The sequence below is a fragment of the Trematosphaeria pertusa genome (genome assembly GCF_010094035.1).
Source record: "Trematosphaeria pertusa strain CBS 122368 unplaced genomic scaffold BU26scaffold_4, whole genome shotgun sequence".
Classification (NCBI taxonomy): domain Eukaryota; kingdom Fungi; phylum Ascomycota; class Dothideomycetes; order Pleosporales; family Trematosphaeriaceae; genus Trematosphaeria; species Trematosphaeria pertusa.
Window position 1 is genome coordinate 1,504,728 of NW_022987215.1, and position 14,070 is coordinate 1,518,797.

At 55.3% G+C, this 14,070-nt stretch overlaps 6 protein-coding genes across 6 annotated transcripts; all 6 read left to right on the plus strand.

The window, feature by feature from the left end:
- Positions 1 to 1,792: 1,792 nt before the first annotated feature.
- Positions 1,793 to 4,936, plus strand: BU26DRAFT_452364 (PalH-domain-containing protein). The gene is made up of 2 exons (XM_033824792.1): positions 1,793 to 2,196; positions 2,250 to 4,936. The coding sequence occupies exons 1-2, from the start codon at positions 2,140 to 2,142 to the stop codon at positions 4,590 to 4,592; spliced, it is 2,400 nt and encodes a 799-aa protein (XP_033687211.1). The 5' UTR covers positions 1,793 to 2,139; the 3' UTR covers positions 4,593 to 4,936.
- Positions 4,937 to 5,068: 132 nt separating this feature from the next.
- Positions 5,069 to 7,928, plus strand: BU26DRAFT_452366 (sorting nexin-like protein mvp1). The gene is made up of 5 exons (XM_033824793.1): positions 5,069 to 5,741; positions 5,797 to 6,540; positions 6,591 to 6,730; positions 6,780 to 7,373; positions 7,423 to 7,928. The coding sequence occupies exons 1-5, from the start codon at positions 5,273 to 5,275 to the stop codon at positions 7,630 to 7,632; spliced, it is 2,157 nt and encodes a 718-aa protein (XP_033687212.1). The 5' UTR covers positions 5,069 to 5,272; the 3' UTR covers positions 7,633 to 7,928.
- Positions 7,774 to 8,897, plus strand: BU26DRAFT_252907 (uncharacterized protein). The gene is made up of 3 exons (XM_033821167.1): positions 7,774 to 8,381; positions 8,744 to 8,820; positions 8,880 to 8,897. Exons 1-2 carry the CDS (start codon positions 7,914 to 7,916, stop codon positions 8,771 to 8,773), a joined length of 498 nt encoding a protein of 165 aa, XP_033687213.1. The 5' UTR covers positions 7,774 to 7,913; the 3' UTR covers positions 8,774 to 8,820; positions 8,880 to 8,897.
- A 384-nt stretch (positions 8,898 to 9,281) lies between these two features.
- Positions 9,282 to 10,949, plus strand: BU26DRAFT_252909 (uncharacterized protein). The gene has a single exon (XM_033821168.1). The coding sequence runs from the start codon at positions 9,399 to 9,401 to the stop codon at positions 10,818 to 10,820; it is 1,422 nt and encodes a 473-aa protein (XP_033687214.1). The 5' UTR covers positions 9,282 to 9,398; the 3' UTR covers positions 10,821 to 10,949.
- BU26DRAFT_421686 (defective in cullin neddylation protein 1) lies at positions 10,860 to 11,584 on the plus strand (the record flags this gene model as incomplete). Its single annotated transcript, XM_033823420.1, has 2 exons — positions 10,860 to 11,092; positions 11,146 to 11,584. Coding segments are annotated over 2 exons (672 nt in total), but the record flags the coding sequence as incomplete, so codon positions are not given.
- A 560-nt stretch (positions 11,585 to 12,144) lies between these two features.
- Positions 12,145 to 12,973, plus strand: BU26DRAFT_561966 (60S ribosomal protein L32-A; the record flags this gene model as incomplete). The annotated part of the gene is made up of 6 exons (XM_033832977.1): positions 12,145 to 12,176; positions 12,229 to 12,247; positions 12,414 to 12,427; positions 12,487 to 12,577; positions 12,685 to 12,806; positions 12,865 to 12,973. 6 exons carry the CDS (start codon positions 12,145 to 12,147, stop codon positions 12,971 to 12,973), a joined length of 387 nt encoding a protein of 128 aa, XP_033687216.1.
- Between the last annotated feature and the right edge of the window lie 1,097 nt (positions 12,974 to 14,070).

The window sequence follows — 14,070 nt, forward strand, 5'->3', positions numbered from 1 at the left end:
CTTCTACGGCGGACGGACTCGGTGCGTGCTTAGGCGATGGACGAGCGTAAACATTTCTTTTTATTCCTTCCTAAATGCTGGGTAAGAGGACGCGCTCGGGCGGCGGTTTCTAACGTCGTCTACTCGGGACTACTGTATATCGCGATGGGTGATGGGTGATGATGTTCTGCGTGCGACCTGGGAAAATAGATGGGGCGAAGAGCAGCACAGATGGGCGGTGGCATTTGGGAGTGTGGGGGCAGGAAGACTTTTTAGAGGGGAGGGGAGGTGGGGGTGGAAATGAAATGGGTAGGAGCGGGTAGGCGGGCGGGTAGGTAGGTAGGTCGGCTTTGAGGACGGAGTGAATGGATGGGGTGATTGGAGGGGAGGGAGTGATGGGTTTGCGATCGTGTTCTTGGGTTTGTAGAAGGGAGGAAGAGGAAGAGGAAGAGGAAGAGGAAGAGGAGAGGGGTGTGTTCGTCTGGTGGTCTGCGAGATGGGTTTAGGAGATAGAGAGATGGTGAGCGAGTAGACAGGAATAGTGTAGCCGTAGAGTATATTTCACATACGGGCAGACCTCATGGGATCTCCTATCTCGCCTGCTTAGAGTGCTATGAGGATGAAGGGTACTCGAGCTAACGTACTAATGGTGAAACCCTTCCGCAGTCCTCTTGATGTGTTAAATGAGCAGCTCAAGTAAAGGACCCCGCTGTATTATTTTGCGGTCCTTGCCTCAGCTAAAGATCTTGCGCTACATATTCCCTGGGGTCCTGCGTTCTTGGGTAGATGTAGGTGTAGCCAAGGCTTCTAGCAGTCAGTTATGCAGTGCTTCTTTCGAGCTAACGTGTATTGCGCTGAACGTATAGGGTAGTGTCGAGGAGGATTGGGTATGCAGATCTGTTCGCCAATATCTAGGCTTGTTGAATAAACTACAGGTTTCCGTGCGAGTAGAGGCGAAACCGAGCTACGAAGTTCTACGCCGAATGTCGAGGCTATATTGAGGTTGCCAAGCAGTACTGTGGTATGCTCCTCGAGGGCGGCCTAAACACCGTCTCTTTTCCCCATACCGCAATCCCCGCTTGACGGCAAAACGAGCGAAAGTTGCCTTTTTGTGGATCTTTCCACTGTGGTGGGTTGCGCTCGGCGTACGGATGTTGCGTTCCACAACGGAGGAGCCGAGAGTCAAGCTTTCGGTCAAGCGCCCAGGGCAGCCTCGCCACAATGCCAACTGTTGCTTCTTGGTCTATGACGCAACGGAGCAGTTGTTTGTCGTTTTGCGGTTCAATCTGAGGATGGATTTCGCAAACTTGTTTCGTGTTCTTCCGCGCTGTTGAGCGCGCATCTATCAACTGCACTGCACGCTCACCACCGCCACGCGGGTCCAGATAGGTGCTCGACTGCTAGTAGAATATTGCCAGCATCCAAGCTGAGGTTTGATGGAGGCGTAATTCGCTGCGACTAGCCGGGCAATTCGAGCCATGGACACGCTTCTGTCAAATTGTCATCCACGGGCGCTGGACTGGCCGACGCAGCGACCACAACCACTCTTGCCGCTGTTCCGAACTCTTGCATACAGCATCAGCTGCGATGACAGGACTCGCCATTCACATGTGGATGAGGACGATAAGTATCGGATGATGTTCGGTGGAGAACGCGGCTAGCGAGCGCCTGCTGAGGTGTTCATTCGCTCGATGCTCGTATCGGCGAGGATGTCGCTGCGATCTCACTTCTGGGAGGGCAGCTTGGGCGAGCGTCCAGAGCGCAACGCGTGCTCGACGACGCGGTTGAACGCCGTCAGGGTCTGCCATCCATGCGCGACGACAGACGGATATTTGGGTGATTTGACGCTCCTGTGGGGAGAGGGGTGCCGGCGCTCTAGCCGCGCTTCGGACGGGGCGCTAGGCCGCATGCAGGTCTCGGATCAGCGCTTGGCTTGGACCCGACGCTTGGTGTGGCACCAGCTGTTCCAGCCTGTCTCCTCTTCCCACCCTCCGCAGACCAAGAAGCGCCAAGTTCGTTCAAGCCTTCCTCGCTGTGCCTTGCCGCTCCAACATCGTCGCCCACATCGAAGCCGCGCTCGAGGCCATGCCGCCAGTCTGAAGATCGATGGGAGAACACGCCCCGCCACCCGCTGCTGCTGGACCAGTATAGTCACCGAGGATGGGGCTTCCCGCGGCGTGGAGGAGGGCCCAGCCGACCAACACCGAGTCCTTTCGCGTGAGTATCGCGATCACGCCCGCGCTCTTTTGCGTACTGACGCCTCGCCACAGCACTGCACCCCGTTTACGCTCCCCTCGCTGGGCGTCATAGAAATCGCGCCGGGGAATACCATCACGCTCGAGACCGACGCCGTCTTCACGCCGCAATGCCCGACCACCGAGCAGTCGCAAGTCAACGCGGAGGACTCGGGAGGCGTGACGAGCATTACCGACATGCGCGACCCCTTCCATGCCTCTATTACTCCGCAGGCGTATGCGACGGGCGCCGCGACCGTCATTGCCTGGATGCTCGTCATTATGCTCATCATAACACCGCGAACCTTCTTCGTTGGGGGACCGTCAGGACGCTCGGGATTGATGGGACGACGCGGCATGATTAGCGGAGCGCAAGGAGGAGGATCCATTATTGGCGTTGGAACACGGCCGTGGCTGCAAAAGGTCGCTGCGCTGACCGTCGCGGTGTCGCTGACGCTCGCCACCGCCGACACATTCGAGATCGCCGAGAGACAGTACAACGAGGGGTTCATGGATGCAATGCAGCTGCGAGACGAGGTTGTCTCGGGCATGGAGATCAAGGTTTCACGCGTTATATCAGATGTGTTCCTCTGGCTCGCCCAGGTGCAGACCCTGATTCGCCTATTTCCGCGCCATAAAGAGAAGGTCATCATCAAATGGGTCGGATTCGCCCTCATTCTCCTGGATATTACCTTTAGTTCCCTTAACAGCTTCGGTCCGTACACCGAGAAGCGCAGTCCTCGACATTTCGAAACCGCCATCCCCGCATTGAGCTACCTTTTCCAGTTATCCCTCAGCATGCTCTACGCGGCCTGGGTCATGTATTACGCTATCACGAAGCGAAGAACCGCTTTCTACCACCCCATGATGTGGAACATTTCTCTTGTCGCTCTTCTTTCCATCGTCGCCATCCTTACACCTGTTGTTTTCTTTATCACCGATATTTCTAATTATACCATCGCCGGTTGGGGAGATTATTTCAGATGGGTCGGAGCCGCCGCCGCCAGTGTCATCGTGTGGGAGTGGGTCGAGCGCATTGAAGCTCTAGAAAGAGAAGAACGGAAAGATGGTATCTTAGGGAGAGAGATCTATGATGGGGACGAGATGCTCGACACCACGCCCTCACACGAGCTCAATTGGCCTAGTATGCAGCGTCGCGGCTATATGGCGGACGACCCGAAGAGATCCGGAGACGACGGGTCTGGAAGAGGTGGCGGCATCTTCGCATCGGGTCACGCAGCCCGTTTACATAGCTTCGCTCAGAAGCTAAGCCTGTCAAGAAGGCAGCTGCCGAAGACCGAACCACACAAGAAACGAACCATCCATATCCCGGCGCCGGCGCCTGTTCATCGCCGGTCACAGTCTGCACAGCGCGGTGAACGCAGCTCGCGAGCCTACGCACCGCTACAGAGTCCACGGAGTCCACCGCCTACGGTCGCCTCTCCTGTTAGCCGGACAGACACAACAAGCGCAGACAGCACCGTGTATGCGGTGCGATATCATCCCATCAGCAATACTCCTCCTGTACCCAATCAAGCCGTGCCTATCGAAGAGAGATTACAACGCGTGCCTTCCCCCGATTATGAGCACGCACAGGATCCTCACCAATCAGATACGGACATCGATCCGGAAAAGGGTATCGAAATCATAGAAGACACAAATGCGAGCCGGGATAGAAGGCGATGGAACTGGCAAGCCGTTGTCAATGTGAATCCGTTTCGGCGACGAGGCCGTTCACCGCCCCCAGAGGTCCAGCGTGGACGCGTCATCGAACCCCTCGGAGTAGAAGATGTCTCGCTCAACATCCCTCAACGGAATTATACTGGTTTGGCTTTGAAAGACCGGCTGGGGACCTTTGCGGCACAGCAAGGAGAACGGTTCAGATCGAAGAAGAAACCCCCGCAGGGAGTCGAGATGAATCTGCCTGTTACCATCATCCCAGCTCAGCCACGTGGAAGAACATGGTCGCCGGAGATTCTCCAACAGCAACAGCAACGAGAAGAGATATCAACGGGAGAAGCGGTTCAGGTTGCTATCGATGCGCCCAGCCCAGCACCTCTGCCTACCATGGATAACGACTCGTCGCCCGCGCAGGCAGATGAATCCAATGGCTCGCCTCCAGGAGAGGCTCCTTCGACAGTGCCGAATCGAGCGTCTCGCATACGCTTCACTCCAGAGACCTTCCAGCGGCCAGGTGCCCGACAAAATGAGCAAGAAATGAGAGCCCCTTCTCAACCGCCTTCCTCTGTGGCCCAAGGTCCCGAGATTGGTGATCCTGCACCTGAGACGAATATCACCCCGCAAGCACCTAGGGAGCACTCCAGCAGACCTGGTTCCCCCGAGCCTCAGCAACAGAGACCTACCAACCACGACAGATAGTCCTTACGGGACTCTTTTCCTCTATCATTCTTCTCCCATCTTGCAACATCCTTCGGTGTCAATATTACGTGAGACACATACAAAGATCCTGGCCTCACCAGTATTTGCATATTTTCGGGTGGGAGCGCTCGGCTTCTACAAAGCATTGGCATGACTTTTGGCGAATGGCTGTGGTTTCGATTTAGGTCATGGATTTAGGGACACGTCTTGTTAGCATCGCGCCGCTTAAGGATACCCCCGGGTTATGAGACTCGGTCTGGCTGTTGAATTGGTGTTTGGGTCCGTCCGGTCGGGATTGGGGACGGGCATATCGGTGTGTGCATCGCTAGGACGCGATGATGGAGCTATATAGGACGCGAGGGGTTACACTACTCTTGCGGACATGATTATTGACAAATGCAAAAGTGTTTGAATCGACGTTTTGGACCAAGTGTATGCCAATGTGCCAAGTGAGCAGCACGTTTCCTGGGCGCGAGCCTGGGAAGCTTGGACCAATCGCCTGCAGCTGCTCCCTGTTCCTTGCCTTGACCTCCGCCGCATATCAGAGCTCCAGCGAGACATGTTATCGTCACCTTGAACGCCTCCCGTCTGGTCTGCGAACCTGCGGCGCCATCGCATAACCGCCCATATTTTGGGTATAGATAGTGCTTTTGTCTGGCTACCTCCTCCCAGCGGCAATAATGTCTCTATTCGGAGACGAGGACCTGCCCCCGCGACCCAAACAGTCGTCATCGCTGTTCGACGACGATCCGAAGCCCGCTGGCAACAGCTTGTTCGCCGACGACTTGCACGGCGGCGACTCGCCGTGGGCCTTCCCGACGCCCAAGAAGGCAGCGCGCGGATCGCTGGTCAAGTCGCTGCTGCCCGCTTCGGACGTGCCCGACTCGTACATCGACGCCTTCGACGCACTGCTGGAATCGGACCGCGTCGGCAACGGCAACGGCATCAGCGTCGAGCGCATCAAGAAGCTCCTTGGCGACAGTGGCCTGCCGAGCGATACGCAGACCAAGATCCTGGGGATAGTGTCGCAGCCAGACCAGTCAAGCGCTGGGCTCGGAAGGAACGAGTTCAACGTGCTCTTTGCGCTGGTTGGACTGGCACAAGAGGGCGACGACGTTACGCTTGACAGCGTCGACGAGAGGAAGAGGAGTAAGCCGCCTGCATCTTCCGTCTGAAGCTTGAATTGACTCTTGTGCTGCGTCAGAGCTCCCCGTGCCCTCGATATCGCTGCCGAAGAAAACGAAGCCAGAAAGCAAGCCGAGCGAGCCATCTGCGCCCGCGCGAGATCCGCCACCGCCTACTCCTTCGCAGCAACAGCCGCCGGCGCAACAGACGTCCACGCCAAGCAGGTCGCGTGCCCCCATGCGCAAGCAGTCGTTCGGTGACCCAGAGGCAGACCCTTGGGGGAGCCCAGACATGCATCGAGGATACAATCATTCGAGCTATACCACTGTGCCCGTCCAGACGAATGGCATAAACGTCCCTCCTACTACAAGGACGACGAGCCAGTTCACCACAAACTCCGCTACAACCAACACCAACCCTACAGCGGACCAGCCCTCGCAGCGGCCTGACTCTATGGGCGGGGAGGGAGGATGGGGTGGCTACAATGGAGGATCAGACCAAGGCTTCTCCAACTCCGGTCTGGGAGGGGAAGGCTTCGGACAGTCGTCAGGTGGCGAGGGCGGTCCAAGCACTCCTGGGCTGGGGAGAGCATTGGGCGGCGGACGCATCGCGGGCGCTGGCCCGGAAGAAGTCGTCACGGTCACAGCCATAGCCGAGAAAGAGGGCATGTTCATGTTCCAGCACCGCAATTACGAGGTCACCAGCGCGCGCCGCAACAGCAAGGTCATTCGTCGATACAGCGATTTCGTGTGGTTATTGGATTGCCTGCACAAGCGGTATCCGTTCCGCCAGTTGCCTTTGCTGCCTCCCAAGAGGGTCGCTAGTAAGTTGACCCCCATGAACGCTCTTGGCGCTGATTGACAGATTCCTAAGTCAATGGCAACTATCTAGCTACAGATGCAAGCTTCATAGAAAAGCGAAGGCGAGGGCTGGCGCGATTTGCAAACGCACTCGTCAGACACCCAGTACTAAGCCAGGAGCAGCTGGTTATTATGTTTTTGACTGTGCCTACGGTATGATTGAAGCCCCCGGTACCCCTCCAAGACCTAACCTAGCGACTAGGAACTGGCTGTCTGGCGGAAACAAGCGACAATCTCCGTCCAGGAAGAGTTTACTGGCAAGACGTTGCCTCCGGACCTGGAGGATTCACTGCCGAAGACCCTTCCTGAGCTATTCGATACCGTTCGATCTGGCGTCCGCCGGTCAGCCGAAGTGTACATCAACCTCTGCAACATGATGGAGCGTCTCTGCAAACGCAACGAAGGCATGGCGGCAGAATTTCTGCGCTTCACAACGGCGCTACAGACCCTCACTGAGGCCTCCAAGGATACATATGCTGCCGATACCAACGATGTGCCACTACTGAACGAAGGCCTGAGCTCTACGGCGAAGCATCTGGAGCAGTCCAGAGTCTTGCTAGAGGATGAAGCCAAAGGTTCCGAAGAGGGCGTCCTAGAAGATCTGAAGAGGCAAAGGGATACCTTGGTTAGCATGAGAGACATGTTCGACCGAAAGGACAAATATGCGAAGGACAACATCCCGTATCTAGAGAAAAGGATAGCGAACAATGAGCAGAAGCTGCAGGCCATTCGGAGTAAGCCTCCGGAGCTGATAAAGCCGAACGAGGCCGAGAAGGTTGAGGAGTCTATATTCAGGGTGAGTATCCCACTTGCTCGCGTGTGGAAGCTAATTGACTCCGCTCTAGGACAAGGAGAGCATCGTCCAACAACACGCACGAGGAGTGTTCATCCAAGAGTGCATCCGTGATGAGGTCCTCTTCTTCCAACAGAGTCTGTACCATGTCAGCCGACTGCATCAGGATTGGAGTCAGGAGCGCGTCAAGTACGCTGAATTACAGGCTGAGAACTGGAGGGCGTTGAGTGAAGAAGTCGAAGGCATGCCTTTGGGTGACTAGTGTTCCAACTGGAAGAAGAAGAGACGGTAAGCTCTGCGGATGAGGGTCGGCACAAGATGGGTTCGTAGTCGGCATAAGCAAGAGCAGGATGTGGTCCCAGTGTATTCCATTTTTGGCTTGATCAGGCTGTAATTTGTATATCCATTATGGAGCGGACGGTACATATCTGAGCGCTTTGGACGCCTTCGTCTAATGTTCGAATCGTTGATTTCTGAAGGTATGGTGTGGGTCCACGTGTAGATAGCAGTCAGACAGGCACGGGTTCAGACTCGTCATCATTGATGTTTTTCGCTCGCAATGCTTGCATTTTCCGTCATTCTATTCTCGCAAATAATCCGATCGTCTGGAGTTCTCTTGTGAGAGGCCTCCAGATGGTGCCCGAGACAGCCAGCCCTTCACTCGCGCCTTCCACGCAAACGCTCGAGCCCTCCAACGCCTTAGCAAACTCACCCTCACCGCGGCATTCCCCGCCACAGTCACATTCACCAGCATTCTACGACGCTCCAGCTCCGCCTACTCACCGCATCGTAATACTTTATCAGTGGCGAGGCCCGCTCGTTGCATGTTCAAGCAAGTCTTCGGCTACATTTTTTGCTGCCGCACCCGCACCCGCACCAACCCCATGCCACCGAAACGCAAGGCAACCGCATCCGACAAGGACGATAAAGCAACCATGTCTGCGCCAGCGAAGAAGACCAAAGCGAGTACGACGCCGTCGACCAAGAAGGGGAAGAATCAGAGGGATGATGGTGAGTTTATCCGCAAATTTGCCCTCCAGAGCTCGGCGGTCGAGCTTGGTGGAGCTTGAGGAGGGGAGCGGAGCGGAGCTTGGGCCGCTTTTGTGCCTGACGTTTGAGGTGTCGAGGAGGGGTCCTCACTCTGCGCTGTTGGCTGCCTGTCGCCGCTGCGGCGATGCGTCAACGTTCTCCGGGCAAACTTCACGTCTCCCTTCGATTTTAGAGCGCACTCTCTCCTTCTTTATCCTACGCTCAACTTCTACACTCCGCATAACAGCTCTAGAACTCGAGCTGCTTTTCAACCCCCACCACAACCTCCCTCGAGCGCACGAGTCGAGCGCGTACAACACGGTGCTGACGCACGATGCCTCCAGGCTATAGCTCGCAGCAGAAGTCGGCGATAAGCCAGTTCATGAGTTTCGCATCAACGGATAGGAATACGGCAATACGGGTAAGTGGGGACCGTGTGCGAAAGAGATGGCCATGGTTGAGCTAACGGGTGGATTGCAGCATCTGAAGAACGCTGGGTGGGACCCGAATGCGGCGGTCAATTCGTAAGTTCTGCTTTTAGTTCTTGTTTGCATATGTCGCATTTACATTGTCGCTCGCGCTTTTGCGCAAGTACTACGAAGAATGGAGACCCTACTGGACCCTCGAGACGACCGAACGAACGATTGCCGGATATACCGTGGATAGGACTTTCTTGAGGAGAGAAGGACAAAGGCGCTTGCTGGCGCGGAAGACACATGGCAGGGTGCTGGGAGGCGACGTTCTGTGAAAACAGGGGAAGGCATGGGCTACCGGGTGCTGCGCCGATCAGGCATCACTGGGCCACTTGGGAAGCGCACATCGGCATGAAGCATGCTGCTGCTTCCCTCTGGACTATCAACACGCTCTCGGCTCCTTCTTGGTCTATCTACTATGGCCCGATACGCCAACAAATAGCCCAAGCCCTCGCCTTCTATCCTTCGACCTCCAAACCTCCTACGCCGACTCAAAGCACTCTGGTACCCGCCGACAGTATAGCCCATGATGTTTGGTTCCTCGGAGGACAGGGCCAGACAGCTTGCAGGACGTTATCGAAAGTACAGAGCCAGCTCGAGTGCCTCGCATACCAGCTATCGTTCGGTGAGCTCAGTGACGCAGCTACCAGACCAGCCTCAAACGACATATACTTCTGCAGCCGGCGGTTCAGGTCATACTACTCAGCATGGTCAATCTCCTATTCCATCTGGTCTCGCCGGTATTGACTCTTTGCCCTCGCTCCGCGGTGGGGCGTCGAGCCCTAAGGACGCCAACATGCAGCAACCGGTATCGCCATATTCGTCAGGCAACACGGAACTGGTCCGTACCCATAAACGCTCTACCTCAGCCTACAGCCAATTCTCTCCTACCCAAGGCCAACCACCCGTATCTCCGTACGTCTGGCCCCGCGCACGAGAGCTCGACAACCAGCTTGCAGCTCGACTTTATCAGAATCAGCAGAGATCCCAGCTCGAGCATATGAGCGAAGTTCTTTACGGCAATCCCTCCCTTCCGAACATAGCGTCTCCACCCCCGAGCGGATTTGCAGCCAACTATCCGGCAGCGTCCTACCTGCAAGCTGTACGACGGGTAGCCTCCAACCCGCAAAACTCATGGGCAGCAAACGCATCACTTCCACCGCAGGCCACGGCCGCCTTCCACGAGAACGGCCGTCCGACCTCACAAGTCTACGGGTTCGCACCGAATGGTAGTTACAACCAATCGAGCAACGAGAGGCTACCGTCCAACGCCGCGAACCCCTCTACAACTCTCAACCACAGCCCTTACGCGCTGAGCAAGCCAACCACATGGGACTGGGCGTCGCCGCATATAAGCTACTTTGAATGGGACGACTGGGTCCACAATACTCGGGGATGTACTCTCTGGAACGAGCCCATTCATTCAGACAACAGCCCCGCATTCCTTTTCTTTCTCGGCCAACTCACTAATGACGAAATGCTGGGATTTACTTCCCTCTTCCACGGCAACCCCTGGGGCCAAGCTGGCGATTTGCTGTCGGCGAGGCTGAAGCGGCAGTGGTTTTCCAAGCTTGCTCCTTCGAAGAAAACAGCTTTCAACACCGTGATCAAGGAGAGGCGGAGGCAGATTGAGGAGGGCAGTCCTGCAAATCCTGTGGCCATCTCCCCATCGCCTTTACCCACCATGATGCTCTGGGAAGCGCTTGAAGCTATCGAGACGAGATACAGTTCGCACAAAGTAAACCAATTGAATCAGAACTTCCATCTGGAGGCTCCACTGTCCAAGGCTAGCAGCACGCCGAACCTGAAAGGACGACAAGGCTTAGAGGTTCTGAGCATCGCCGCCGATATGCACAGAGGCTTGGATCCCTTCACAACGTACTTTCTTCTCTGTGTTTCCAAAATTATTTCGTACCTCGTCAGCGTCTCTTTTATCTTTCACTGGTAGCTAACAAGACCTCCTAGTTACTTCAGCGGCGGCGGCGGCTCAGCCGTCTCATCAGGAGCGAAGGCACATCTCACAAAGCTTTTCGACGGCTACCGGGAAGACGTCACCAACTCGCCGGATACGGTTGGACCCGAAGGATCGATGAAGTACTTCGAGAACCTTGGCGTTGATGTTGAAGGAATGGAAGTGTTGGCTGTTCTGGAAATCATCCAGGCTCCTACCATGGGTGAGATGAGCCGAGAAGGTTTCGTTGATGGATGGTCATCCTTAGGGTATGTTTCCCCTAACAATCCTCACTTGAAGTAATGCTGACAAGTCGGCACAGCTGCGACACCATCGACAAGCAGAAATCCTACATCAAGACCCTCAAGCAGAACCTACCATCCAACAAAGACGCCTTCACAAAAGTCTACAAGTACACTTTCATGCTCGGCAAGACCGGAAACCAGAAGGCGGTCCCTCTCGACGTCGCCGTGACATACTGGGAGCTGCTCTTCACGTCGAAACTGTCCGCCGTCAAGTGGACCAGCCCGAAATCGCCGTGGTTCCAGTGGTGGGCGGAGTTCCTGAACTCGCAGTGGAAGAAGAGCGTCAACAAAGACATGTGGAACGAGACTCTGAAGTTCGCGCAGCTGACGCTGCAAGACGAGGCTATGAGCTTCTGGAATGAGGAGTCGTCATGGCCGTCCGTTATCGACGACTTCGTGGAGTGGGTCAAGAGGGAGAAGCGGGGTGGCGAGACTGCAGACGTAATGGAGGAGTGAGCGCCTGGTTAGCGCGACCTTGAGCTACCCTTCCCTTCCCTTTCATCTTCACGACACTGATGGCGGGTCACCCTACCATGATGGATTACTTCGTTCGGCTAGGCTTCTTGAACAAGATATGATAGTCACGGGAAGCATCGACATACCCTGCGTCTACTTAGACGGTATATTTCCTCTTGCACACAGAGAGCATTTTCTGCAGATAGCTTAGCCAAGCATCCAAATAGTCAATTGGCATGGACTGCATTCCCTATGAATTGTACTTTGTGTAATCGCTTCATGTAATCTGTAGAGTGTACTAGTTTGTAAGATGTAGAAATCATCATCCTTTATGAGGCCTCCTCGCAAGTGTCACGGTGGTGAGGTTCCGCTTGTCAAGTCAATAGAGGCGGGCAATTCTCGCTTATTTTAGCGGCCTTGGCACGCCCACGCGCCTCACACATTTCGACATTGCGAGGAACCTCAACGTCAATTCGATCGAGATACCCCAGGACAATCCAACAAAGTGCGTACGACCGCAGTCGCCTCTGCTAGCGGAATACTGATGTTCCTATTTCTAGATGCCTGCCCACATCCCGATCGTCAAGAAGCAGTAAGTACCGCCGTCCGGCGACGTCAAAATTCGCACAGCTAACAATTCGCAGCCGCAAGCGTTTCAATCGCGTACGTAGCCCCAGAATGCGAAGTTGATACATCTCCCTCGAGCGCCCGCGGTTTCCTGTTCGATATATGTCGTCGAGTCTCGGTTCGCGATGGTGTGGGATCCCGCGGGTGCTAGCAAGACTGCGTTGGAAGAACTGCGTTGACTGAGGTTTCTTTTGGCATACAGCATCAGAGCGATAGGTATGTGCTTATGCCTAGGGAGGTGGATTTTGTGCGCATTGGTGCTAATTTGTGGGCAGGTTCAAATGCGTTGATCCGTCATGGCGAAAGCCGAAGGGTATCGACAACCGCGTCAGGCGTAGGTTCAAGGGACAGGCTGCTATGCCCAAGGTATGGGACTCCGCATCTACTCGAAACCAAACGCTTCGTACTTGCTCTCAGATATGGTTTCGGGAGTGAATACAACCCAACGAGGGCTTTGGCTGATGGATTCCTAGATCGGATACGGCAGCAACAAGAAGACCCGCCACATGATGCCTAGCGGCCACAAGGCCTTCCTCGTCAACAACGTCAGCGACGTCGACCTCCTCCTTATGCACAACCACACCTTCGCCGCAGAGTACGCCCATCACACCTTTCCACAACCTTCATAGCAGACGGACTAATTGTAATGGCAGGATCTCTCACGCCGTCTCGGCAAGGAAGCGGATCGACATCCTGACCCGCGCGAAGCAATTGGGCGTCAAGGTTACGAACGGCAAGGCTAAGGTCAAGACGGAGTCGTAGAGGATGATGGTTTAGGCGGGGCATTCACGGCGTCTCTTTGACTTAGGCACGGCAATCGGATGTGGCTTTCCCGTCGGTTCTCATCGAGCATGGAGAGAGCATGTATCCAACAACAAAATCATGGCACACATTTCGGATGGCCAATGAAATGGGATGAGGCACATTAGCGGTGACAGCTTGCAAAGGAAATCACGGTTTTCTACGTGCTATCCGGGTGCTCCGTGGTGACGTCTCCTTGAGACATTTTCAGATGACGGCATATGCTCGGAGCTGGATAACGCTCGGGGTTTGGAGATCAAGATTGACGGTTTCTCACGAGACACGGGCTCTGATGGCATGGAATCCTGCTGCAACACCATCCGTCCGGCCGCGCAATCTGAGATCAGAGATCCAGCACCACGCTCGGGCGAACAATGACCGACAGGCAGTCACAGACAAAGACTTATCTCGTAGGTGCTACAGGGTTACTGCACAGCCCAGCCTGGTACTCTGCGCCAAGTCGTGATAGAATGCTTGTACGAACTGCATGTGTGTGATGCAAAGGGCAAGAGGTGTATTGCAGCAGGATTCTCGTTCTCCGGCATTCTGCCCGCCGGCGAGCTGTGCGTCGTACATAGATGCGTAGATTAGCGAGGCTGAGGTGTGAGGGTGAGATTGATTAGGATATCTTATGTGCTCATGGAATGCAGGATGAAATGCAGGTGTAATGGTATACGCGTTGCAATTTGCGGCGGCCTGCCATTGGAGTGGCGGAATCAGTCATGTAAACTCTCAACATTCCATCAGCAGTCCAGCAGCGGAGAGGGGATACCGTGTTTTGAGCATACACGGTGGTTGCAAGAGGTTGTTCATGGTGTTGTGCTTTCTTTTCTCGCTTGCGACGCTGACCCGACTCCCCTTCCGCTCTCGCATGCTCTGGGCACCTCAACACCACAATCACAACACCAGCTCCACACCGCTTTGGCGAATCAGCAAGGTACTCTAAGTCGCTAGGCACGACACCGCTCCTGGCTCACGCTGCATGAGCGTGTACGCTCACAGTTCGTCCGAGATTCCAGCAGCCACACGCCCAACAGCACCACACCGACACCGCTTGC